Source organism: Cornus florida, unplaced genomic scaffold, assembly GCF_030987335.1.
Source record: "Cornus florida cultivar Cherokee Brave unplaced genomic scaffold, ASM3098733v1 CherokeeBrave_3.0.0_Hap2_Chr04, whole genome shotgun sequence".
Taxonomy (NCBI): Eukaryota; Viridiplantae; Streptophyta; class Magnoliopsida; order Cornales; family Cornaceae; genus Cornus; species Cornus florida.
This window is the reverse complement of record NW_026775574.1, coordinates 35777761-35804531: the sequence shown is the minus strand read 5'-3', so window position 1 is coordinate 35804531 and position 26771 is coordinate 35777761. Positions and strand designations below refer to the sequence as shown.

General features: G+C 37.1%; 1 protein-coding gene across 2 annotated transcripts; it reads right to left on the bottom strand.

Moving 5' to 3' along the window:
* Window positions 1-501: 501 nt before the first annotated feature.
* LOC132303141 (calcium-dependent protein kinase SK5) lies at window positions 502-26353 on the bottom strand. Of its 2 annotated transcripts, XM_059800263.1 has the most exons (8): window positions 25380-26353; window positions 23268-23411; window positions 22988-23140; window positions 22721-22836; window positions 2894-2956; window positions 1786-1953; window positions 1450-1674; window positions 502-924 (listed from the first exon to the last, which is right to left on the bottom strand). In XM_059800263.1, exons 1-8 carry the CDS (start codon window positions 26017-26019, stop codon window positions 790-792), a joined length of 1644 nt encoding a protein of 547 aa, XP_059656246.1. In that variant the 5' UTR covers window positions 26020-26353; the 3' UTR covers window positions 502-789. The 2 variants fall into 2 exon arrangements, with proteins under 2 accessions (XP_059656246.1, XP_059656247.1); XM_059800264.1 differs by lacking the exon at window positions 2894-2956 and having other exon boundaries at window positions 25380-26347.
* Window positions 26354-26771: the final 418 nt, after the last annotated feature.

Genomic DNA, 26771 nt, shown 5'->3' with positions numbered 1-26771 from the left:
GAAAAAATTCAGACACACTATCAACCCGAAAAAAAAAAAAATAATAATAATAATAATAATAATAAAATGACATTTCTGGCCCTCACAATGCGGAGAAATAATGGAACCCTGACTGTATCCACCATATGGGATACTACATTGTTAGTACCGCTGGATACGGGATACCCATTATGTTTTCAATATCCACTACTTTTGACAAATAGAACTTCACCATACAAGAGTCCAAGTCAACCCAGACAAGCCTGGTCTGAGGCTCTAGGACCCGAGATTAAGATTGGATTGAACCCTTAATTCTATCTCCTTATCAGATGTCATAAGCTTAACGACTTCTATGGTTGTGTGTGTGTGTGTGTGTGTCTGTGAGGGTGGGTGACTTATTCTTCCAGCGTGATTAATCAATTTTCTGTTCATGTTACCTCCTGCCCAAACAGCCAATTCCACATCAGTAGCTGGCCAACCCCATTTCTCAACTCGAGTACTTAGATTCAGAAGGGGCATAAGTTGTAGAAAAATTGTGTCCCAAACAAATTGTACATGAAACAAAAACTAGGAAGATGAATCCTGATTTAACAGACTGCTCCATGAAGCCAAATCTAATCAATTATCCAGCTACACACACAACCTATCCACCCCAAACAAAAGCCTTCCAAATACAGGAGAGGTGGCCATCTAATAATTTCAGAAACAAACTGCTGCTACTAACAGAAAATTATAAGATTTGACCATTCAATTCTTTTGAAACATGATCATTTCAAAAAGAACATTTAGATTTGGATATCGATTAGTCAGTTAGACGTTCTCTTTTGTTTCTGTTATCCCTAGAGCTTCTCCCAAGTTTAAATTGCTTCTCATCGTTCTCCTCCCAATTCCTCCATTGCCCTTCCTCATCATTGCAGCAAATTCCCCATAATCTATTTGTCCATCCTGAAACATTAAAGCTTCCATTAGTACAGATTTCTCTCAACAAGCTGGCACATATATACATACATATATTTATGTATGTATGCACGTTTGAGTTATACGTATAAGCTCTTGAATAAGTATTGGGCTGGTTATGAATGAATACCATCGAACTTTTGAGAGTGACTAGAAAGGAAAAACTTAACAGGAATAAACTTAATATTCATGGTCCCATTCTTGGGGACAACTTCCATTTTACTTCTATGATGAGCAAAACCTAGTTTTAAACTTGAAAAACTGGATAAAGAATCAATCCACCACAGATTTTTACATTTAGCAGCCCATTTGCACTCCTTTATGCCAAGTTTAAGAATGTTTTCACTAAATCACTTCTTTGGAAATTTAGCTCAGTGAAATTAACATGCCAACAAGGTATATATCACTACTATTCTTCTTCTTATTATTATTATTAATTTCCTTTTTAAACTGAAAGAAATTGCCCAACTACCTAATCTCTTATATTAAGGTAGTACACAGGAGTAAACTTACATTATCTTGATCAACATCTTTGATCATCTCATCAAGGTGAACTTCACTTAAACCAAATTCTTTGCAGGCTTGTTGAAGCTCATCAATGGTTATGTAACCACTACCATCTTTGTCAAAAAAGGAGAAAGCTGACACCAAATTCTCCTCTCTCTCCAACTTGTTCAAGTGCACAGTAGCAGCAAGAAATTCACCATAGTCTATTGTTCCACTGTTGTCAATGTCTGCCTGCCAACGTTTCCCAAGTAAAGATTCTTTTGTAGAATTTGGTGTCAAGTTCAAATGACTTTTACAATAAAAAATTGAAGTACGGAAATAAAATCATTCATATAGACTTACCGCATCCATGAGATCCTTGATCTCGGACTCCATGAGGTCAGAACCTACACGTCTTAAGCCATCTTTCAGTTCATCAAATGTTATTGTTCCACTATCGTCTGTGTCTATCATTTTGAACAATTCCTTCAGACCGCCAATTTCTTCTTCTGAAAGCCTCTCAGCTATGACCTATAAAAGAGTTGTAGCACATATATGTTCACTTACGATGACCATAAAAAATAGATTCATGTCCGACAGAAGTGGAACTAAACATTAAATTAGGTGCAAAAGAAATCATGATTCTTGTCACATTTACAATTTTTATCATCAAATTGGCAAACATTTAACAACCCATTGGTGAAAGCGTGAATGGTTTTAACAGTACAACATTTTGTTTTAATAAGCCATCCATCTCAATTATAGTGCATGTGGAAGACTCTTTATTTCCTGTGGATCTCTTCAACCATAGATCTTCTTCAGGTAAACTTCTTTTCACATAGTATCAATAAAATGTCAAGGACAGAAAATGATGTGATAAATCTGAACTAGAAGTGAACCATAGGATTACAAATAAAGAATTTCTGCTTTGTAAATATATTCTACCATATGTATGAGTGCTGATTATGAGCTTCTATTTGGCCAATGACAATAAATATATAATCTCCCCACCCACCCACACACACAAATATATACACATACACTTGTGAGGAAATTTTAAGTAAACAACTTTGCAATATCAATTGTGGCTCCAAGTCCAGTTGGTGTCTTTTAAGGCTACCACTTGGAATTGAGTATAATTTTCATTTTGCCTACTTCACTAGAGCTAATGATAGGAGCTTCAGACCTCCAGACAGAAGATCAATCCCATACAATGTTATCTTGCAGAGTGTGTAATGGGTGAAGGTGGCTCTACAAATAAACATAGATACAAAGATATTACAGCAGTACTGCCAAAGCAGTGTGATGGAAGGAAGACTGGAGATGGACCTAATTGTGGTACTTTTTCTAACAAAGTGACTGCTGCTCTCAGACTCGAACCGTGTTCTCACACTAACCAAGTCAATTCTTTTACCTTTGCACCAAGCAAATCTCCAATAAGAATATCAAAGATTAGGGGAAAACAAGATACCATAAAGCAAAATAACTCGAATTCCTTGTAGGTATAAGCAGCCAGGATGTCACAGCTATCCATCTGCAACAATTTATAACATTGATGACAAGTGTACAAGGCACATAGAGCTAAATTTGTAAATTTCATTTCACAAGAATAATGCTCGTTTAATATATTAGTTTTGATTTTGGCAAACCTTTCGATACAACTTCTCACTATAAGGTGGTCACATTACTACATAAAGCCTTCAAAACATCAATACCAACCACTTACAAGCATTGAAGATATATTTGTGTCGATTTCCAACATGCTCTAGATGACAATTTATTCATCTTAAAAAGGTTATATCCCATACTACTGCAATCTAAAGATTAGCCTTTTTTTGCACTCTACAGTTATTATAGCTCATTCATTTTAAGGTTTTGTTAAGAGGTTGCAAAGGTTAAAACATTACTTCATCATGGCATGACTAGAGCATGTAAGGTCATGTAGAACTGATTCAGTAAATTTGAATCACAAGAATAATGGTCGTTTATTATATTGGTTGTGATTTTGGAAAATGATTCAGTTTGAACAACAGTCATGTGAGACCTTAACCACTGAGACACGTACCAGGATGAGGGTCTCTGCCTTAAGGTTCAGTTAATGAAGTATTATGGCCCAAAGACGAAGCTATCTAATGCATGTCTCACATCTATAGTCCACGTTATATACCTTCATAAACACAAGATCCAGTTTAGCTATAGCAGGAAGTTGAATAAAATTTCCACATAATCAATGTTTCTACTTAAGAGTTTTAAAAAGGATTATGCGCCTTTGGCATGCAAATTAATTAACTAATAATTTGAAATTTATTTTCTAAAATAAAAATAACAAGGCTTTGTTACTTATAAAAAAAAAAAACAAGGCTTCGTCTGTTTAATGAAAAATCAACAAGGCTTTGTTCGTCTAGTTATAACAGGAAGTTGAAGAGAATTTCCACTTGTCCACATAATCAATGATGTCTTCTGAGAGTTATTAAAGAGATCGGGTGCCTTTGCCGTGCAAATTAATTACCTAACTATCTGACATTTATTTTTTAAAATCAAAATCAACAAAGCTATGCTTGTTTCAATGGAAAATATGTGCAGGGAATGTATTTTAATGAGGAAAAAAAAAGTTGTGATATTATTATTATTTTTTTTTTATAAGTAAAAATGTATTAGAAAGCTTTCAAGAGGGGAACGCATCCCGAAGACAACACAAAGGACAGAGCCAAAAAGAAAAGGGGCCTATGGATCCAAGGAACCCAAAAAATCAACAATCTCCTCTATAGATTTACAATTTCTCCCCATCACCCAACTAAAAAGAAAGCTAATAATGCCAAATTTCAAAGCCCCAAAGGGAGATTCCACCCTATCAAAGGATCTTCTATTCCACTCCTTTCAAATGCACCACCAAACACAAAAAGGTGCCACGCTCCAAAAAACAAGGGTGTGGGATCCCACAAAAAACACTCTCCAAGCATGTCAATCAAGCCTCTCGAAGACCGAGGCATAATCCACTGAATGCCAAACAAGCCAAGAATAAGACTCCAACGGTCATGAGCCACAGGACAATGCAAATGTCAACATAATGCCAGCCAAAATTAGATTTATGGTGGGCAGAACTGCAGAAGTTGTAGAGGACATGGCTGAACAAGGTTTTAAAGGTAGAACAAAAAGTTGTAGGTTTTGTAGATTAGAAGAAAGGAGGAATTTGCTTGGATTTAAAAGTGATAGGTTGCTGGATTATCATACTAAAGATCAAAACTTCCAGGCCAACCGAGAACCCCATTTAACCTAGTTGCTAGGGCCAGGCACCACCACCCAAGTCATATTTAATTCACAAAATTGATAAATCAACCATTATTAATATCTTCACTACCCTTATATGCAGCATCTTCAGGCTTTTCTTACAATTACTTGGTATTTTCCTTACATAACATGACAGCTTAGGGACAAGAAAGTGTAGAGTTTTCCCATTAGGGACGACATAGGGTTTCATTTGGAAATGTGCTTGAGCAGTGGGTTGCTTGGTGGCAGGTTGCAGCTGAGGGGTTTGCCAATCGTGGAGATCAATGGTGACCGTAGTTCATTGTATGGCTCAGTAATTTAATTCCTCTATTATCAATTTAGTTTCATTGTTGTGCTGCACACATATGTATACATATATAATGCGAGACAAATGTATAACTTTCACTAGTTTCCTAAGTTTCTACATTAGTCATTGCATAGCGTGCAATGAAGATTGATGAATCTTATAAATAATTATATTAAGTTACACTATTAATCTCTTAATATATATATATATATATATATATATATTACAATTATATTATTTTTCAATAAGTGTCCGTCGCATGCTTGCCTCATGGTGATCATATGTAATCGAGTTTGTGCAAGAAAAAAAAAAAAAGCAAAAGCAAAAGCAAAAACAAAACAAAAAAAAAAAGGTAGAGTCACTTTGGAGGATGTTCATCGGTCTTATTCCCAAGTGTCAAACATGACTCTTATTAGGAACTTTGGAACATAGTTCTAGAAGTGCCTTGTAACCGAAATTATGAAATTTATTTTAAATTATGAACATATTTTTTTTGGTTTGGATTTTAAATATGAACACATGCAAGAATGCAATGTGTGTTGTAAATGTTTCTACAAGCATTCAAGAAATGACACTTTCTAACAAGACGCTCTTATTTAGGTAATCGAAGTTTGGGAAAACAAATTCACTTATGATTAGATTGGAACTCTTTAACTTCCATAATGTCATCATTCCTCACCATCCTCACTTTTGATGTTCTTTACTATGATTCAACCCCATAAGGGCACAAACTAATATAAAATTTGATGATCATATCTTTGCAACAGATTCATGACATACATAGCTATGATCTATGCGAATCCCGTATCGTTTTCTTCTACTAGTAGACTTTACCTGAAGAAGATAATAATTTTTTGTCATCCTCAAAAATATTAATGATTGGGTAGTTTGCATACATTCTAGCATCTCTATAATTTAGGACTTAATTACTACAACTTTAAAATTGCAAAGTTTGTACATTGCAGTCTAGCATAACGCAAAGAGACCCCATCATAATCATGTCTCCCCTGATATGGGAAAGGTAATGGTCTGACCAACATCCCAGAATCAAAGAAATCTGACACAACTTGATAGCAACAATAGAATTTGGAATTGACAAACTAATCACACTACAGAAAGGGCAAGGTACTGGTCTGACCAGCATCTCGGTATGAAAGAAACCTGACACAAATTGATTGCAACAATAGAACTTGGAATGGGCAAACTAATCACACTACAAAAATAAAGTTATCCTACTAATAACCAAAAGCATTGTTGAAACAGTGAAGGCCAAATTGGACAATGCAATTAACTCTATTGAATATGATATAATCTGTCCTGAAAGTTCACTACATGAAGCATCATGCTATCATGTCTAGCCACTGTGAAAAAGGTGGACACCTTGATATCCATCACTCTCTCTAAGTGCACCAACTAACATAAAATTTGAACATTCTCGCTGTCTTTGCCAAATATTCATGACACAGTAATGATCTGTGCAAATCCATGATTGTTTTCCAATATATTTCCTATTTTTTGCTTTTAATATCTTCTGCTAATAACCTTAATCTAAGAAAAAAGGCAAAATTTTAAATATCTAACAGAATCATCCAAAAATCAAGTGATGGGTCCAAGTCAAATGAGTGTGATGATATAGCATTTTTTTGTGCAGTTGTGGCTCAGTTGCTCTCCCCTTTGAGTGCCTTTACTGAAAAATTTGTACCTGTTGGAAATCATATCTATAGGTTGACTCGATAATTGTGGCAGATTTATTGGGTCTTCATTATAGGCTTATGTTTATGCTTTTGTTTAGGGATTTGATTTTTATTCTCTTTCCATATTTGTAATTTTCCTCTTGTATATAATGATAATCAGACTCTCAAATTGAGAACGTCAATTTTACCAAATCACTTTTTGGTATCAGAGCCTCAAACCTACGCCTCTCCTCTCTCCCTCTTTCACAGCCTTTTTTCCTCTCTCTCTATCTCGTCACAACCCCTTCTTTCTTTCTTTCTTTCTTTCTTTTCATTGCAGACTCTCTCTCTTCTTCAGGCCGCTGTTGCAACAGTCCTAAGGAGAGCCAATCTCCTCTAGGTTCAACCCTGTAGGGGTATTCCCTTAGTGTTTTTATGTGTTTGGAATTTTTTGGGGCTACCGGAATATTCGACAGTATTTTCAGATTGGACCACAGTGTCTCCGGCTTCTTGATTTGATCAAAATTAGGTTTATTCCTCCTTTATTTGAAATTATTGGTGATCTGTTGAATTGTTCTATTTAATATTATAGCTGATTCAAGTAATAATAAAGAAACTCTCTATTCGGCGCAACACACATCGGCTCAATGAGTTACTAGTGTGTTGTTGAATAGCCGTAATTTTGGATCCTGATCTCTTTCCCTCCGCCTTTATGTTGGTGGAAAAGGCAAATCAGGGTAGTTTTTGGGTACTAAAAAGATGCCAGATATTAAAGATCCTAAATATGTTCAGTGGGATATGGACAATTGCACCATTTTAGGGTCGATGTTTAATTCTATGAAAGAACGAATTTATAATATATTCATGTTTTATGACATTGTTCATCACCTGTGGACTGCTTTGAATCAAATGTATGCTCATTCTAAGAATGATGCTTATATTTTTTAGTTATACCAGGATATTGCTAAGGCCTCGCAGGAAGGCCTGGATTTGTCTGTAGCTGATTACTTTGGGTATTTGAGATCTCTTTGGGAGGAACTGGCTCAATATGAGCCTCTGAGTGAATTTCCTCCCAAGGTAGCCTCTCTTCTTGTCAAACGTCTTGACCGCCAGCATACCTATAAGTTTTTTTATGGGATTACGCCCAGAATTTGAACCACTTAAGTCTTAAATCTTGAATACATCACCAATGCCAACCCTTTTGAACTGGATTATGTCCAACTAGAGGTCAGATTATTTGTCACCATTGTGGAGTGGTTGGACATGTTAAGGCTAGCTACTTAAAACTTCATCCTGAACTGAAGTATAAATTTTTAAGGAACCGGATATCTGGAACTAGTTCTTCTCGTACTGCTGCTGTTGCAGAGACTCCTGCTACTACTGGTGGACCTACTATATTTCCTGGACTGAGCCAGCTTCAATCCCAAATTAGGCAAATCCAAGACCAGCATGGCTCCCTTGCTTCTAGAGTTGGTGCTCCTCCGGTTGCTCCCACTGCCACTATTGCTACAAGAACTCCTACTGCATTTCATGTTAAGGACAAACAGCTACTTAGGTTTTGGATTTTGGGGCCAATGATCACATGACTGGTTAGTTATTAATTTTTTCCTCCATTATCATACGTGTTACCCAATCTGCGTGTCTTGCGGATGGCTCTACATCTTACATTGAGTGTAAGGGTGATGTTTGTCTCTCTCTTGATATTACTCTTTCATCTGTCCTTCATGTACCTAAATTTGCCTTAACCTTTTATCTGTTAACCCGTTTGGAAAAAACCTCCAATGTGCAGTTATATTCTGACCAGATTATTGTCTTTTGCAGGACCTTTGTTCGAAGAGGATTTTTGGCAAGGGTTATAAGCATGATGGGCTTTACTACTTTGGGGAACTACCAGGAATAGATCTTCAAGCTTCTGTCCTACCTACTTTTAGTGCTTATTGTTGACCATAAGAGTTCAGCCAAGAACAATCTAGATGTTTTGATGATAACAAAACATTAATGGTGTTTAGGGATTAATGTTCACATTGAGTGTTATAGATGATTTACATTCAAAGAAGAACCTCAATGAAGATAATAAAGATCATTGCAAGTATTCCATTACTCAAGATCACATCTATAGAAAGCAAAGGAGACAAAGGAACATGAAGTTGCAAGGAACCAAGTGCAAAGTCCATCTAAAAATAGCTTGGACTACAACGAGCAAGAAAGTAACTCAAAGAAAGGAAGAAAATAAGAATACCTCAAAGCCTAAATGATCATGGACAAAGCTTGAAGAAAGGGGTAGATAGCTTGATGAGTGCTAGCTTAAATTGCAAAGTTATTTTTGAAGTAACTTCATTTGAAACTCATCTCTATAAGACCATGCATATCATTATCATTCATAAGTTCCTATGACCATTAGCAATATCATTCATAACCTCGTTCACATATATAATTGACGTATGAAATCATTGCTAAAGAATGAGTTAGTTCAAGCGTGAATAAGCTTTGAAAGAACTCAACACTTGAGCTAAAAATGTTAGGACCATGCACATCAATTACATGATTCACTTTGGCCTCTAGAAAGTAAAATTTAAGGCTTAGAACTTATTTATTCATCTATAAAGCCTTTGCTACCATGCCTTTGTAAAGGACATTAGGACCATAGCATGCACCTAATGAAAAACTGTCTATTTGGCTAAGTATGAAAAATGGCTAAGTGTGAAAAACGAATTTTTGAAATAATAATTATTTCAAAATAATTTTTCTCGATAATTACTCCTTACACTTCAAATAGCCAAATCTGATTTTATGAGATTTTCTTCATCAATTCTACATTGCTCTACGTAAAGATTCATTTTTACCAAAACTGTCGGAAATCCAAATTTATACTAAAACTAAATTTCTACATTTTAATTTAGTTGGATTTCAATTTTCTTATATTTTTTATTGAATCCAAATGGAGGGTACTTCCTTATTTACATTGTAAACTTAAAGTAAATGGACATATAAATACTGTAAAGACATGTACTTAAATGTTGCAGAAAAACTGTCCAGTTGAACTGTCTGAAACATTGTTACCAAAATTTGATGACCATGTAACCGGTTAGGAAGAAACTTCTAACCGAGTAGATGCATTAAGGCAGAAAAGGACTCCTTCCAACAATGACTGATGTAAGCGGTTAGGACGAAGCTTGTAACCAAGTAGTTGCACTAAGACAGAAAAGGACTTGCTTGAAATATAACTATTGTAACCGGTTAGACAGATCTTGTAACCGATTAGATGACATCTGAATCTCATCTACTCAAGTACTTTAGGCCTTGTAATCGGTTAGATGTATGGGCAGAAGCTTCCCAACGGCTATTTTGACCATTTGACCTCATAGGAACTTACCATAATCCCCCCAAACGGCTATATTCTTCCAAGGGCCTATAAATACGCAATGTATGGACATTGTGGGTATGCAAGGGAGAACCATAGAGACACCTCCCTTTGGGGATGGAACTTGACTATCATTCTTGATAAAAATCTCTTCTAGGAGTCACCATTGAAGCATCCATTTCATATCATTCATGTGATTCATCTTGCAAACTTAGAGTTAAGCTTTCATTTGATTATTTCATTTGTAACTCTAAGTATGAGAGCTTTTATTTGTATATTTGTCTATTTGAGAGACATTCATTGTAAACTTCATCAAATATCCATTCTTGAGAGAAGAAGACCAAGAGGTGCTCTTGGCAAGGGAAAGCTTGTTTAAGCTATTGTAAGGGTTCTCTTTCTCAACCCGTAAAAGAAAGAAGGTATCTCTCTAATGAGAGGATTTGGTAGAGCTCTCCACCCGTAAGAATGGGCAATGGTTTCTTCTTAGCCGTCAAAAGAAGGAGAAGCGAGATGGCTTCACTGTAAGGTCGGTTCTTCACCCGCAAGCAAGAACATGTAAAGGTTTGCTCTCCACCCGTAAGGAGGAGCCGTCGTGGAATCCTTGAGAGGTTTTCTCAAAGCATGGACGTAAGCCAAGGCTGTGCTGAACTATGTACATCGTGTGTCCCTTGGTTTGCATTTTCTCCACTCTTTAATCTCTACTCTCTTTATATTTGATTGCATCTTTATTTACTCAATCTTTATATATCAAATGTTTAGTTTATTTTGAGTAGAATGAGTTATATAAATCAATTAACTAGTATGTGAAAACTTAATTGATTGTATGAGGAGGATTGGATGAATGCTTGAATTAAGTTGAATGAGTGATTGATTTTAGCTTCGACTATATGTTCTATATTTGATTCATATATAGCTAAAATGATGTTGCATACCAAGTGTTTGACAAAATGCATATTCAACACATCCTTCACCTTTAGATATTATATGCATCATGTGTTTGATAGGTTTGTTATAAACTCTATGATAATGTATTTCATGACATTTGCACCTTAAATATTAATCACATCAATATTGTGCAAATGCTAATTCTAAATGGTTAGATGAATTGAATGCATTGAAGCTTAAAGGAATTCATTTATTTGAATCAATGATAATCACACTAAGTTGCATGACTAATTAGCATGATTCAATGTACAAAATGAATTGGTCATTTGCTAAAGCAATCTACTCATGTGTAGCAAGCTCATTGTTTTATATTCCGAATATTAAGCGATATTTACACTACAACTCACTAAAAAAGCATTCATCACAATGAATCATATTTGGCTTTAAAGTATAGAGACAAATAAAAGGAGCTTAGAGAAGCTAAATCGAAAAATTTCCATGACCCTATTCCTCCCCCCCTGGCCAGGGGTCAAATACTTGGGTAACACTTATGATGTTTCTTTTTGCACTTTTAGTCTATGGCATGCCCGTTTGGGGCATGTAAACTTTCAGTATCTATGTTTATTGTTTCCTTCGTTAAAAAAAAAGTATGTAAGGACCATAAGTTTCAATGTGAAGTTTATTTACTTTCTAAACATACTAGAACTAGCTATATTTCTGATATGAGTCGTGTAATATGTTTGATCTTATCCACTCTGATGTTTGGGGCCCTTCCCCAATTACTTCTTTCTCTGGGCATCGATATTATGTGACATTTATTGATGAATTATTCTCGTTGTACTTAGGTTTATTTATTGAAAAAGAAATCTGAAGTGCTTCTTTTATTTACTCAGTTTCTTTAAATGGTCAAAACCTAGTATAATACTGTTGTCCGTAATATTCGTTCTGATAATGGGCGTGAATATGTTTCGAATGAGTTCTGGACCGAACTTAATAAAAACAGAATTTTACATCAACTCACTTGCCTCTACACTCTTGAACAAAATGGCGTGGCTGAACGCAAAAACCGTCATCTTATGTCTGTGATCCGATGTCTTTTAAGTGGTATGCATGTGCATAAATTCTATTGGCGTATGGTTGTTCTTACTTTTCTGATTCATCGTACTCCTAGTAGAGTTTTGAGTGGTAAAGCCCCACTTCAGATTCTCCAGCCTGATTATACATTTTTTCACCTTCTGCCTCGTGTTTTCTGCTATACTTGTTTTGTTCATAACCGTAGTCCTTCTCGTCATAAACTTTATGATAAATCTATTAAGTGTATTTTCTTGGGATTTTGCTATGTCAAAAGGCTATCGTTGCTATGATCTTGTGGCCAAACATATGTACCATTCTCTTGATGTGACATTTCCTGAAACTGTTCCTTTTTATAGTACTAATTTTGTGGTACAGGATTCTCTCTCGTGTGGTCTGGAGAAGGAGATCTCTCCTATTGCCCGTCCTGTTCCTATCTTTGAAGATCACGCTGTCTAGGAATCTCCTCCACCCATACGGGGTTCTCGCCTTTGCAGGTCTACTCTCGTTGCCATCGCACTCAACCTCCCCTGCCAGAATCATCTTTGGTCTAGGTAAATCTCCTTCTCCTGTGGCTCCTAACATTCCCGAGCATAAATCCCGTTATCCTACCCGTATTCGTCACCCTCCTAATTAGTATGGTTTCTCTAGTAGCACTAACCACCCTATTTCCTAGTATGTCTCCTATGATGGTCTTTTAGGTGCATATATATCCTTCCTGGGTAAGATTGGGTCCGTTTCTATTCCTCGATCAGTGTCAGAGGCCCTCCAGGATCCCAATTAGGTGTCTGCTATGACAGCAGAAATGGATGCTTTAGAGCATAATAATACATGGGAACTTGTTGCTTTACCTGCTGGGGAGAAAACAGTTGGATGCAAATAGGTCTTTAGTGTGAAGTACTTAGCTGACTATTGATCGGTATAAGGCTCGGTTGGCGAAAGGCTTCACTCAGATTCCGGGCAAAGACTTTGGCAAAGTTAACGTCTATGCGACTACTTGTCTCCTTCGCTATAATGTCCCGGATTTTTTCGATATTTATTTTATTTATTTTTCTATGCATCGTTTTACACGCCATGTGGGACCTGGTTATTTTTATTGCATTATTTATTTATTTTGAGACATTAAGGTGTTTTATATATATATATATGTGGCTATATATATATATGTGTGTGTGTGTGTGTGGGTTAGTGGAGAGAGATATTATAGGGTATGTTTGTGATTTTAATGAGGTTGGAGGTTAGTTTGGTTACACGGTGATGTTAGCGGAGGGTATCTTTGATCCTTTTGACTTGGAGGACTTTGAGACCCATTTTGGGCCACACATTTGAAAGGCTAGCATTGAGCCTTGACACCACCTCATCACCCTCTCTTCCTCACTTTTTTCCGCCACACACACACACCCATTTCTTTTCTTCTTCTTTTCTTCTCTCTCTCTATATCTCTCCACCTTCTCTCTAGAATTTCTCCATGTTAGAGTGAGACTTGTGAGAAGCCATAGTTAGAGAAAGCTTAGAGCTTGGCGAGGGCTACATTTTGGCAACGGTCTTGCATCATTTTGGTGGATTTTGGGTTCGGATCTTGAGCCAGAATTCTTCTTTTGAGGTAGGGAAGTCTAAACTACAAGGTCTTTAATCTTTGTGAGTCTTCTCTTATGTGTATTTGATGAAAAGCATGATGTATATATGAAGGTGTTATTAATTGCAAGTTGATGTTCTTGAGATGATATTTGCCTTACTTGATTCATGCTATCAATGTAATGATTTGATGTATTTGATTTGAAGCATGTTATGATGATGATGTATTGTGTTGATTTCATTGAGAAATGTTAAGGTTTATATATAGTATACATATCATGGACATTGGTTAGGTTATGGGTTCGAAAGAATGTTTTAAATGGTTTCCAACGGTTTTGTAAAAGTTGATTTTGAAAGCTTTAAAAGGTTTTGAAAATGGTTTTATGAAAACAGACGCCATGGAGTTGCCATGTGGTCTGGGGTTAACCAATCTAGAAGGGGGCACAAGACGGTTTGGACGTGTGTAGTTGAACTACCTAAGCCCCAAATAAGGCTAGGGAGACACCCTAGGTCAGGGATAGCTAGTCAATTCCCTTCATGACGCCTAGGGTCAGGTTGTGTTAACATTTTCGGTGTGGATTGTGTTATGACGTAAATGATTTTGGAAATGGGGAGAGTGCATTTCATAGCATCCATTTCATTATTGGAAGGCATGGTATTGATAAATAACGTATAATTGTTTTCCCCATTACATGATCATTTGATAACATGTAATGACCTTATTCGTTTGCCAGCTTCAAGAGAAGTCGTTGCATTTGTGGCCACGGAGGCCTTGATATGTAATTATATTCTTTTAGATCTAATTTTATCATTCAAAGATGTATGAATGTTTCAATGGAGATTTAATTCTTATATAATGAATGAAGGATACTATTTTGATGATTCTATGCAATGGTTGTATGTTAAATGATGTCTATAGAGTTCATTTTCACGTTGGTTGCCTTGGGATTGCATTAGAATGGGTTGGGAAGGTGATTTATACGATCACATAGGCTTTAGGCATGATCTAAAAGGTTAGATGGGCTTGGCAGAGAGAGATTTTGGCCAGATCCCTCTTCTGTGTGCACAGATCCTCTAAAGTATGCGCACAAATCATCCCATGTGTGCGCACAGATGAGCAACTGTGCGCACAGATCCCCTTATGTGTGCGCACAGATGGCCCCTGCAGTTTGTTGCCTTCGCTGGTTTCTCCATCTAAATGATAGGCTGAGCCAAGTGTGCACACAGATGGTTCTGATATTACATTTTGACCTCAAACTTCAGTATAATTACATATTTACCCCTAGACTTGTTCTAAATTATTAAATGATCCTAGTAAATGACAGTTTTACCTTTTTGAGCCCCAAGCCATATATGACCATGCCAAATGACTATTTTACCCTTAGGGACTCTAGAATCACTATATTAGTAGGAAATTAGCATAGTACCATTATGTGGCCTCGAGTTCGAGTAAGGACTCGGGTAGCGATCCGAATCCCCGAATTTGGGTCGTTACATTGGCTGCTGTCCATTCTTGGCCTCTACATCAGTTAGATGTCAAGAATGCATTTCTTAATGGAGACTTACTTGAGACTATATATATGGATCCACCCCCTAGATTTTGGGCTGGGGGGGGGGGGAGTATGCTGAGAAAATCTGTCAGTTGCGAAAGTCTCTTTATGGTCTGAAGCAATCTCCTAGAGTATGGTCCAGCAGTTTTAGAGATGTTGTTCTATCCATGGACTTTGTGCGCTGTCACTCAAACCATACTTGCTTTATTCGACGTTAATATGATGGTCGCTGCATTATGTTATTAGTATATGTGGATGATATCATTATCACAGGTGATGATGCTTCAGGGATTGCTTAGGCGAAACTTTATCTTCAAAAGTCATTTGATGTGAAGGGCTTAGGTCCCCTTCGATATTTTCTTGGAATTGAGGTTGCTAGATCCCGTCGTGAAATTTCCTTACCTCAAAGGAAATGTGTTTTGGATCTTCTTCAAGATACTAGCATGCTTGGGTGTCGACCCGCTTCCACTCCCATAGACCTTAATCTCAAACCATCTGTGGGGTCAGGAGAATTACTTCTAGATCTGTCCGTGTATCAACGTTTGGTAAGTCGTCTTATCTACTTAACTAACACAAGGCCCAATTTGACCTTTGTTGTTAGTGTGGTTAATCAATTCGTGCATGCCCCTTGCTCAACTCAAATGGATGCAATCTACCATATTTTAAGGTATCTTAAGTCGTGCCCTGGCCTTGGTCTATTTATGCCTCAGGAAATTAGTCTGGACTCTCATGCTTGATGCAAACTATGCTGGATGTAAGATAGATAGATGGTCTACTTGGCTTCTGTACTTTCTATGGTAATCATCTCATATCATGGAAGAGTAAGAAGCAAGTTGTTGTCTCCAGATCCTCTGCTGAAGCTGAGTACCGAGCTATGGCTCAAGGTACTTGTGAGCTCCTTTGGCTTCAATTAATTTCGGGAGAGTTGGGTCTTGTAGAGAAAGGTTCTTCAAGGTTGTTTTGTGACAATAAATCAGCCACTATGCTTGTTTCTGTTTCTATGTTACATAAAAGGTCGAAACACATTGAGGTAGGCATTCACTTCATTCGAGAGAAGGTTTGATCAGGCATCATTAATCCTATTTTTGTTCCCTCTTCAGAACAGACTGCAGATGTGTTCACAAAGTCTTTGGGCCTTCTCTTCTTTAGTCTTCCACGGTCAAGCTGGGGATTGGTCAACATATTTGCTCCAGCTTGAAGGGGAGTGATGGAAATCATATCTATAGGTTGACTCGGTGATTGTGGTAGATTTATTGGGTCTTCATTATAGGCTTATGTTTAGGCTTTTGTTTAGGGATTTGATTTTTATTCTCTTTCCATATTTGTAACTTTCCTCTTGTATATAATGATAGTCAGGCTCTCAAATTGAGTACGCTAATTTTACCAAATCAATTTTATACCAAAAAAATAAAAAAGAAAAATAAAAGAAAAGAAAAAAAAAAAAAGAAAAAGAAAAGAAAACTCCAAGTTAAATGGATTATGTAACTAAGACCCCAAAAGCTCTACCCAAGGCAAAAGAATAAAGCCAAAGAATAAATGATGGCCCCTTTTAAAACTTTAGAATAACACTGCAAGTAGCAAGTAACCCTCACCAAAATAATACAAATTAATTGATATTTAGTAACATGCTATTAAAAACAGAAGTGAAGAAGTTTCAGGAAATTTTGGTGGCTGAGATGCTCAAAAAAGCAACAAAATACTATGCGGTGATTAAAGAATACTATTGTTACCAAAACTGACCTGAAACATAAGATTATTCATCCCATTCATTGAGTTTAAAGCATGGCGACCCACACAAACTTCATAATCAGACAATAAATTCATATTAACAGTATGGCAGCAATACATACTATACAGTTGGTGTTGGTATTAATTACGTGTATCAGTCACGTTATCTTTACTAAGGGATGCATTCCCATTCTGAACGCCTCTTTTGTACAATTTTACTTATCAAAAAACAGGTCACGTTATCTTTACTCCCCATTAGCAATTACCCACTCCTATCCCCAAAACACTACTAAAATCCAGTGAAATACCCACTTGAGCGCTCAATAGCTAAATTTTAGTCAAGGCATCCTTTAAGAGTTTTTGAGGCACGTAATCAACATTAATGTCATTTGACTCATGATTCAAACATCACCTATAAAAGCAAACTCCAAAAGTAAAATATCCAGTTTATACTATCCATAGAAGAACGTACGAGTTGGCCATACGTCCCTACACATTTATACTGTTAACAGACTAAGCTGTGTGTTGAGAGAGAGAGAGAGAGAGAATATATGAAAACGTATATCTTATTAAGTGAGTAATACAATAATATAATGGTATTTATATAGGAGAAGTTACAGTAGTAGGTGAGTGGAGAACAAATAAACCCTATACATGGTAATTCTATATATGGTAATAAGGGGTAGGTGACAACTCATACAATACTAACTGTACACGTGTGACAACTCATACAATACTGTACAACACTCCCCCTCAAGCTGGAGAGTAAATGTCAATAACTCCCAGCTTGCTACATATGGAATCAATAGAGTTCTTAGGAAGAGCCTTAGTGAAGATGTCTGCCAACTGTCTACCAGAAGGAACAAAAGGTGTAACAATCTCATTCGAGTCAACTTTTAATCAAATAAAATGGCAATCTACTTCACTGTGTTTAGTCCTCTCATGGTAGACTGGATTGCTAGCAATATGAATAGCTACCTAATTGGAGAGGAATTGAATTGGGTACTGGACTGATATCCCAAGTTCCTATAAAAGAGCTTTCAACCAAGTAAGTTCACAGGCAATGTGTGCCATGGCACGATACTCTGCTTCAGCACTGGAACAAGCAACAACTAACTGTTTCTTACTCCTCCAAGTTACTAGATTTCCTCCTATGAAGGTGCAGTAACCCGTGGTGGACCGTCAATCAAAAGGAGAACCGGCCCAATCTGCATCTATGAATCCCTCAATCCGAAGATGTCCAGAAGATCAATAAAGCAGACCATGTCCCGGAGCACGCTTGAGATACTTCAAGATGCATACAACTGCCTCCATGTGAGGTACCCGAGGACTGGTGATGAACCGGCTCACAACACTGACTGCATAAGAGATGTCTGGATGAGTGATTCTGAGGTAAATAAGTTTACCTACAAGTCTCTGATACATCATCGAGTGGGTCACCATCATCCACCTTAAGTTTTACATTAGTCTCCATGGGTGTAGCTACAGGTTTCGAACCAAGATATCCAGTATCCTATAAGAGATCAAGAGTATACTTCCGCTGAGAAAGATTAACGCCGTGCTTTGACCGAACTACCTCAATTCCTAGAAAATACCGAAGTTTGCCCAAATCCTTAGTAAGGAAGCTAGAACTCAAGTGATGGATTAGAACTTGTATCCCATCTTTGTCACTGCCGGTGATAACAATATCATCAACATACATCACAAGAATCACAATACCACGTTTCGTTTTCTTAAAAAAGAAAGAGTGGTCAACCTGGCTTCTGGTCATACCATGAATAACCACTGCTTTACTGAACTTATCAAACCATGCACGAGGGGACTGTTTGAGGCCATAAATAGATTACTTGAGATGACACACACACTCCCCCTTATACTCAAACCTTGGTGGTTGAGTCATATAGACTGTCCCAGTAAGGTCACCGTGCAAAAAGGCATTTTTAACATCAAGTTGATGAAGTGGCCAGTCTAGATTAGCTACAAGAGAGATTATCACACGAACAGAATTCAGTTTGGCCACAGGAGAGAACGTCTCAGTATAATCAAGACCATAAGTCTGAGTGTAGCCTTTAGCAACAAGTCGAGCTTTGAGACGGTCAACAGTACCATCAGGCTTCTGTTTAACAGTAAAAACCCAACGATAACCAACAACCTGAGTATCAGAAGGTTTAGGAACAAGGTCCCAAGTATGATTCAATTTTAAAGCGTTTATTTCTTCTTCGATAGCTTTCCTCCACCCTGGATGAGAAAGTGCCTCCCTATAGGACTTAGGAAGAGCAATAGAGGATAATGACAAAGAAAAAGCTTGAAAAGAGGAGGATAATTTGTTATGCGATACAAAATTGGGATAAGGTGATTGGTACAAGACCGTTTACCTTTCCGAACAATAATAGGTTGATCAAGATCAGAGTCCGGAGAGATGGAAGAATCTCCGGGCGTTGAAGCAACTAGTGGAAGGCAAGGCTGGATTTACTACTTCAGTTGTTGGAACATGATTAACTACTCTTTTCCGGTGATGAGCATAGACATGAAGAGCTAGTGGGATGTTAGAATTAAAAACTGGAGTTGGAAGAACAGACTCTTGAAGAATAGAGTCCTCCAAACGACTTCCTTCCTTGGAGTAATAAGGAACATCCTCAAAGAAAGTTACATTTGCACACACATTGTTTACGAAGAGTCGGACTGTAACATTTATATCCCTTTTGAGTGCAAGAATAACCTAAGAAAATACATTTGTGAGCACGAGGATCAAGTTTGTCTCGTCCCGGGCTTAGATTATAAACAAAACAAACACACCCAAACACCTTTGGAGGAATGGAAAAAGGGTTTTTGTCAGGAAACATCATTTGGAAGGGTGATTTTCCTTAAAGGACCCTAGAAAGCAAGCGGTTTAAAAGATAAGCAGCAACCAGAACTGAATCTGCCCAAAAATGTTTTGGAACATGCATTTGAATTATTAAGGCACGAACGATAGCTAGGTGTGGGCCATTCTTCCGTTCAACAACTCCATTTTGTTGAGGGGTATCAACACAAGATGTTTGATGGATAATGCCCCTCGACTTAAGAAATTTTTTAAAAACATTAAGTTTATATTCAAGGGCATTGTCAGTTCTAAGAACAAGTAATTTTGCATCAAACTGATTTTGAATTTCAGCATAAAAGGATTGAAAAACAAAGAATACTTGAGATCTATCTTTAAGAATATAAACCCAAGTTAAACGTGAATAATCATCAATAAATGACACAAAATAACGAGCACCAAATAAACCAGTAGTACGAGCTGGTCCCCAAACATCCGAATGTACTAAAACAAAAGGTTTTAAACTTTTATTATCAAAACGAGACTTAAAAGTAGCCCGATGATGTTTACTAAGTTCGCAAGTAGTATATTTAAACTTAGCAAAATTAACTAAAGAAGGGACCAAGGTTCGAAGACTATTTGAAAAGGGATGTCCAAGGAGGCAATGCCACTGGTAAGCTGAAGAGGAGGTGGAATGTAGAGCTGTCGGAGCAATAGTTGGTTGGAAGTAGTAAAGACCATCCTTCTCAAAACCCCCACCAATCGTCTTCTTCGTCTCGAGATCCTGAAAGACACAACGGGAAGGAGAAAAAGTAACTGAGCAATTTAAATCTGATATGATTTTGCGAACTAACAATAAATTGAATGAAAATTGAGGGATATATAAAACTGATGAAAAAGTGAGACCCAGAGTGGGGAAGGTACCAATTCCATGAACAGGTGATTTGGCACCATTCTCTATAGTAACAACTAATGGTGAGAAAACATGAGAAATATCATAAAGAAGAGATGGGTTACCTGTAATGTGATCGGATGCCCCTGAATCAATGATCCAAGGTGTAGAAAAGGAAGCATGGAGACACGTATTACCTGAAGTAACGACAGTAGCGGTGGAGGAGGGCTGATTTGCACGCTCACCCTTTACCAGAGAATCATATTCGGCTTTGGAGAGAACGACTTGTTAATTCACAAGAGTGGGAGTGGTTTCCTCCGAAACCAAAGCTTGATTAGCCCAAGCTGAGTTGCCATGAAGAGCCCAGCAGAAGTCAACATAGTGATTGTTTCGACCACAATGAGTACACTTCTTGCTGCCGCGACCCCCTCTGCCGCCACGAGTACCATTGCCTGGATTGGAAGGACCTCTGCCCCTTCATCCTCCACAGAAAGTATCATGTCGCTCAGTAGGAACAAGAAGAGCAGAGTGGTTGTCCTTCTCAATCACAGGGGCATGAGTAGCTCTTCAAACTCGAGCAAAAGTCTCACTTACTCTGGGTATCTCCTTGCCAGAAAAAATCTGCGAATTGATCGGAGCTAGTTCGGGTTTAAGCCCAGATAAAAATTTTGCCACCCGAAACTCCTCCCTGTGCCCTTTTTGTTGTTCTATATCTGTAGTCAATGGTTGGTAGACATTCAATTCTTCCCACATGCCCTTCAATTCTAAGTAATAATCTTCAACAGAATGATCTCCCTGCTGGAGATTAAAAATATCCTGGTACGGATAAATACGAGAAATATTCTTCTCTGGAGAATACATGTCCCTGATATTTTCCCAGATATCTTTGGCAGATTCTAGGAATGACACGTTGTTGAAGATCTCAGACTCTAAACTGTTCCATAACCAAGTCATAATCTGAGTATCTTCTTTCTCCCAAGCCTCAATAATCTTTTCATCACTAGTGGGTTTAGTTGATTTAAGATATGACAGTTTTCGTCGAGCCCATAGGAACACCTCTACGGCTCGAGACCATTGAAGGTAGTTTGAGCCTTTCAATTTGGTGCTAGTGATTGACCCAAGTAGATGGGATGCCTTAGTATCCATCACAAGAGCAGCCGAACAAATGAGATATAATAGCGAGAGGGAGCCGAGATAAGAGAACCAAGATCTAGCCAAGATGAACCCAAGTGAAATTATCAAGGAGAGAGCCGAGGAGGAATCCGAGAGAGATTGCCGAGACGAGAACTAAGATTACCAAGGAGAGATCGCCGAGAATAGATTGCTGAGAGAAAGTCGAGGAGGGATCCAAGAGAGATTGCTGAGACGAGAACTGAGACTACCGAGGAGAGATCGCCGAGAATAGATTGCTGAGAGAAAGTTGAGGAGGGATCTAAGAGAGATTGCCAAGACGAGAACTGAGATCACCGGGGAGAGATCGCCGAGAAGAGATTGTTGAGAGAAAGCCGAGATGGAATCAAGATCAGAGTCTGAATAAGACTAAAAAAAAATATTTAAAGAGGGATCGATTTCCGCTCTGATACCATGTTGAAAGAGAGAGAGAGAAAGAGAATATATGAAAATATATATCTTATTGAGTGAGTAATACAATAATACAATGATGTTTATATAGGAGAAGTTACGGGAGTAGGTGAGTGGAGAACAAGTAAATCCTATACATGGTAATTCTATATATGGTAATGAGGGGTAGGTGACAACTTATACAATACTAACTGTACACGTGTGATAACTCATACAATATTATACAACATGACAACTCATACAATACTGTACAACACTGCGCAAGTACAAGCATCACTTATCAGACTCTTAGAACTCTGGTACACCTACTCTCTAGATTTGCTCCTGGAAAATAAGAGGACTTCTATCTTCATTCATGCTAATCCTAATTTTCTAGAGGTTACTAAACTAGTACACCTCAAGTTCAAGCAAATGCTTGCAGATGGACATATTAAACTTTGAAATCTGGTCAGGATAAAAAAATAAAATAAAAAAACTAATATTATTGTAACATTCACGTGGTTTGAAATAGTTAAATAAAAGTCTGACACCATGAGAGATTAATAAAAATATGCAACTATACGTTTATAACAGATAATAAATTTAATATTTATCAATAAAAAACTTACACGCAAAGCCATCTTCTTAAGTTTGTTCATTGCAGAGAACTGCTTCAGGCGTGACAATACTGCAGAATCAAGAGGTTTATCGGGGGCCATTTTGTCATCATCAATCCAAGGGTGGCCTGACATAAAAATAAATTGAATTGAAAACTCAACTCATTATTATGACCTCAAGCAGAGCTAACATTTCAACCACACTGGTACATGGTGAACCCAATTTTCCAACCAAATTTAATCATGTAACCTTGTTTTATATTGGAAAAAGAGACTTACACATAACATCATGGGCAGATAGCCTTGTCTTTGGATTCCTATCAAGCATTTTCCGAATGAGATCCTTGGCACTATCTGAAATGCCAGGCCATGGTTCAGATTCAAAATCTAATTTTGCTTGCAATATCTGTCGGAAGATCCCCATTTCAGTTTCTGGAGTGAAGGAGGGGTACAATAACAGTATCATTGTTAGTATTGGAACTAAAAGGAGTGAAACTTTCAATTTCAGCTGATTATTTTTTATTTTTTTTGTCTCAAACATTGAAATATCAATAGCTACCTGCCCAGAAAGGTGGAACTCCACTTAGTAAGATGTACAAAATAACTCCTGCACTCCATACATCTGATTCAGGACCGTAATGCTTGCGTAACACCTCTGGTGCAACGTAGTATGGACTCCCAACTACATCAGAAAATGATTCTCCTAGGAAAAATGGAAGAAGCAAGTAATTTTTGTCAAAGGAGACACTAAAATCAACAAAAAGATTCATTGAGTGAGAAAAAGGAAATGCTAAGGCAAACTAGACGAGATACTTCAAACACTAGTGCACTAAACAAAAACATCAATTCCCACAAAATTCTTTCAGTAAGTTTTGAGCATTCTGTGACGCACAGTGACAGAGAATTATCCCATATACTATGACCCTAGTTTTTTATTTTTATTATAAATATATTGTAGAAAAAGCATGAACAAAGACGTACCAACATCAATATTTATTATATACATGATACCAGGTCAAATATAAAATCTCAGAAGAAACCCAATGTAGGAAAACTGTAAGAAAACACTATCCTGCATCTTGGTTAGGTTTATAATGGGCAAAGATAATGGAAAGCTAGCTGATTCATGGTTTAAAGGTAGAAAAAAAGTTTTGGGCTTTGTGGATTATGAAAAGGTCATAGAGTTGCTGGATTTTCAGAAAATTAGTTGTTGGCAATTTTAGAGAATGAATACAGTCAATCAAATATCATTACGAGTATAAATGTAGAATTCATAGTCAATTAAATAAAAGACTAGTAGTATAATGTAAAGCAAGGAAAAATATGGTCGATCAAGCAGATGAAAAAACTAAAAAGGCACCTTGCCTTTTCTTTTCCATAAATGCGAAGCATCAAATAAGACGGAATGAATGAAGAAAAAGAAAATTATGCAAACCCTAAAACAACTTAATCATCCAGAAACACAAAAGATAAAAATTAAAAATAGGTGTTGCATAAAAGGGAGCCCAGTGCACTAGCCTTTAGTGATAATCGGAGAACTGAAGGGTTTGTCTTTTTTGAAGCCCGAGCAGTGAAATAATCAAAAGAAAAACTCATTCAGTTGAAAACTTTTCATGCCAATAATGCTTTGATTTTTTTTCTTTACTTCCAATAAAAGAAGTACCAGGAATTCTGAACCGCTAGTATCAGTAACTAAAATATTGAATTAAACATCTGAATTAACTAAAGGTCAAAAAATTAAGTTGGAGAATCTAATTATATGATTTCCACAAAACACAAAAGTGACAATTACATTTCATACAAAACATAAAATGCCAATTACATTCATTTCATTATAAAAAAAAATAAGAGACAATTACGTATCACTTCAATAAATTTGAAAAAGAAAACAGAGAAACTAAAATAGAAAACAGAAAAATAAGAATAAATAAACAATAAAAATACAAAAGTGAAAGAAATTTAAGAATTGTGTGCAATATGACTTTAGATTAAAAAAATGCATACAACTTATGCATCCAATATCAGCATTTCCTGAAAGGAACTGAAGAACAACCATTTCATCCAAAGATACATCAAAGAAAAATTAGTAAAAGCTGACAAGAAGAAAATTAAGACAATATATGATACAATTAAGTATTACTTTGACTGCAATGTCGGGCATAAAATTATTAGCAGGAACATTCATATTGCAAAACAGTCCCACAAAGAACATTACCCACAACTACCAACCGAGATAACCAACGAAATAAAAGGATCTTTAAAAACCCAATTCATTAATCAATCGCAAAATCACAGACCACCCCATTTCATTTCTGAGAAAACATGAAAAGCTGGAATTGCCCAAATCAGTAGTTAAGCATAAAGAAAGAAAGAAAACACAGACCACCCCATTTCATTTTTGAGAAAACATGAAAAGCTGGAATTACCTAAATCACCCAAATCAGTAGTTAATCATATAATAAAGAAAGAAAACTGTAAACACTCAAGTCAGGGTCAATCATAAAATCCCCAAAACAACCCATTTCAATTCCAAAAGCACCCAAAAATGCAAAATACCCAAATCATGAATCTTTCCCCCACCACACACACACACAATTTAGAAGAATAAATATATACATATACAAGAATTACAGTAAGATTGACAGGAAGAGCAAGAAACACAAGAAGCAACCTGGTTTATAGTAAACAGAGAGACCAAAATCGGTGGCCTTAAGGGCAGCATTCTCATCAGTACTGGTGAACAAAAAGTTCTCAGGCTTGAGGTCTCTATGAATGACCCCCAACGAATGGCAATTCTCCACAACCCCAACAATGGTCTTGATGAGCTTAGCTGCCTCTCTCTCACTGTAATGCCCCTTCTGTACGATCCTATCGAACAGCTCTCCACCGGCACACAGCTCCATCACTATGTGCACATACAGGGGGTCTTCGTATGTGCCTTTGATTCGGACCACATTTGGGTGTTCGGACAAGTGGTGCATTATCTGAATCTCCCTATAAACGTCCTCGTAGTCCTCTTTGCAGAGGAGTTTCTTCTTGGGTATCGATTTACAGGCATAGTGAGTCCCTGTGGACTTGTCAGTGGAGAGATGGGTAGTGCCAAACTGGCCTTGCCCGAGCTTCCTGCCGATTGTGTAGAGCTGTTGGAGGCTCTGGGTCCTGTTGGGAAGGACCCAGTTGGGCTTCGATGGTGGTGGTGGTGGTGGAGGTGAGACTGGTTTCTTCGTATTCATTCCTGGTGGTGGTGGTGCTGATGGATGATTTGAATCTGGTGGTGGTGGTGGAGGATTTGAATCTGACGAAGAAGACATGAATAAAGAAACTGGATTGATTGATTGATTCTGTAACTTTCTTGGGTCCAAACTGTGGGCGAAAGAGAGTAGTAGGAACTAACAAGAGACCCTCGTTTTATAGCTGATGAGGATCAAGATTGATGACCCCATCTCTATATCCATATATATATATATGTATATATATAATATTCTCTCTATGAAGAATGACTTACTCCGTTTCTCTCTCTACACTTCCTGTTGGAACTTGGATGAAAAGTTTCTCTCTACAATGACTGATCTTTCTCTCTCTACTTGCCAAAAAAATGAAAAGACCCTCTGCCCTCTCGCCAGATACTCTTTTTGAGTAAGAGTAGGGTCAGTGTCTCTCTAATGGCATGGTCTCACTGTACCTACAATAATTTTGATCAATCTCGGTATACCTATGTAATTAGGATAAATGATGAATTTGATTTATTATTATTATTTGAGTAAGATTAGGGTCAGTGTCTCCCTTAGGTATAGTGAATTTGATTTATTACATATCCTAATTTTCAATGTATCCAGTTTGTCCTTTATCCATTTGAAAAGACTTAAATACCCTTCAATTATTTTAAAAAGGGTTATCAATTTGGTATAAATATTCCTCCTAATCGCATAAAAATATTAAAATACCTCTTATCAGTAAAATAAAATAATATTAAAAAAATAATTCAAGCTAAAATTACTATTTTAGCCTCTATTCCAACCCTGCAAAACCATAATTTTGGGAATACAGACCCGGCTGCCCCTTC

What these genes read in the sequence shown, in the direction of transcription:
- LOC132303141 (XM_059800263.1), bottom strand. Translation starts at nt 26,019, where the DNA reads ATGTCTTCTTCGTCAGATTCAAATCCTCCACCACCACCACCAGATTCA. An exon ending in AGTTCCACCTTTCTGGGCAG is followed by an intron (nt 23,141 to 23,267) that starts GTAGCTATTGAT and finishes CCTTCACTCCAG; the next exon opens with AAACTGAAATGGGGATCTTC. An exon ending in TCGAGTTATTTTGCTTTATG is followed by an intron (nt 1,954 to 2,893) that starts GTATCTTGTTTT and finishes ACTCTTTTATAG; the next exon opens with GTCATAGCTGAGAGGCTTTC.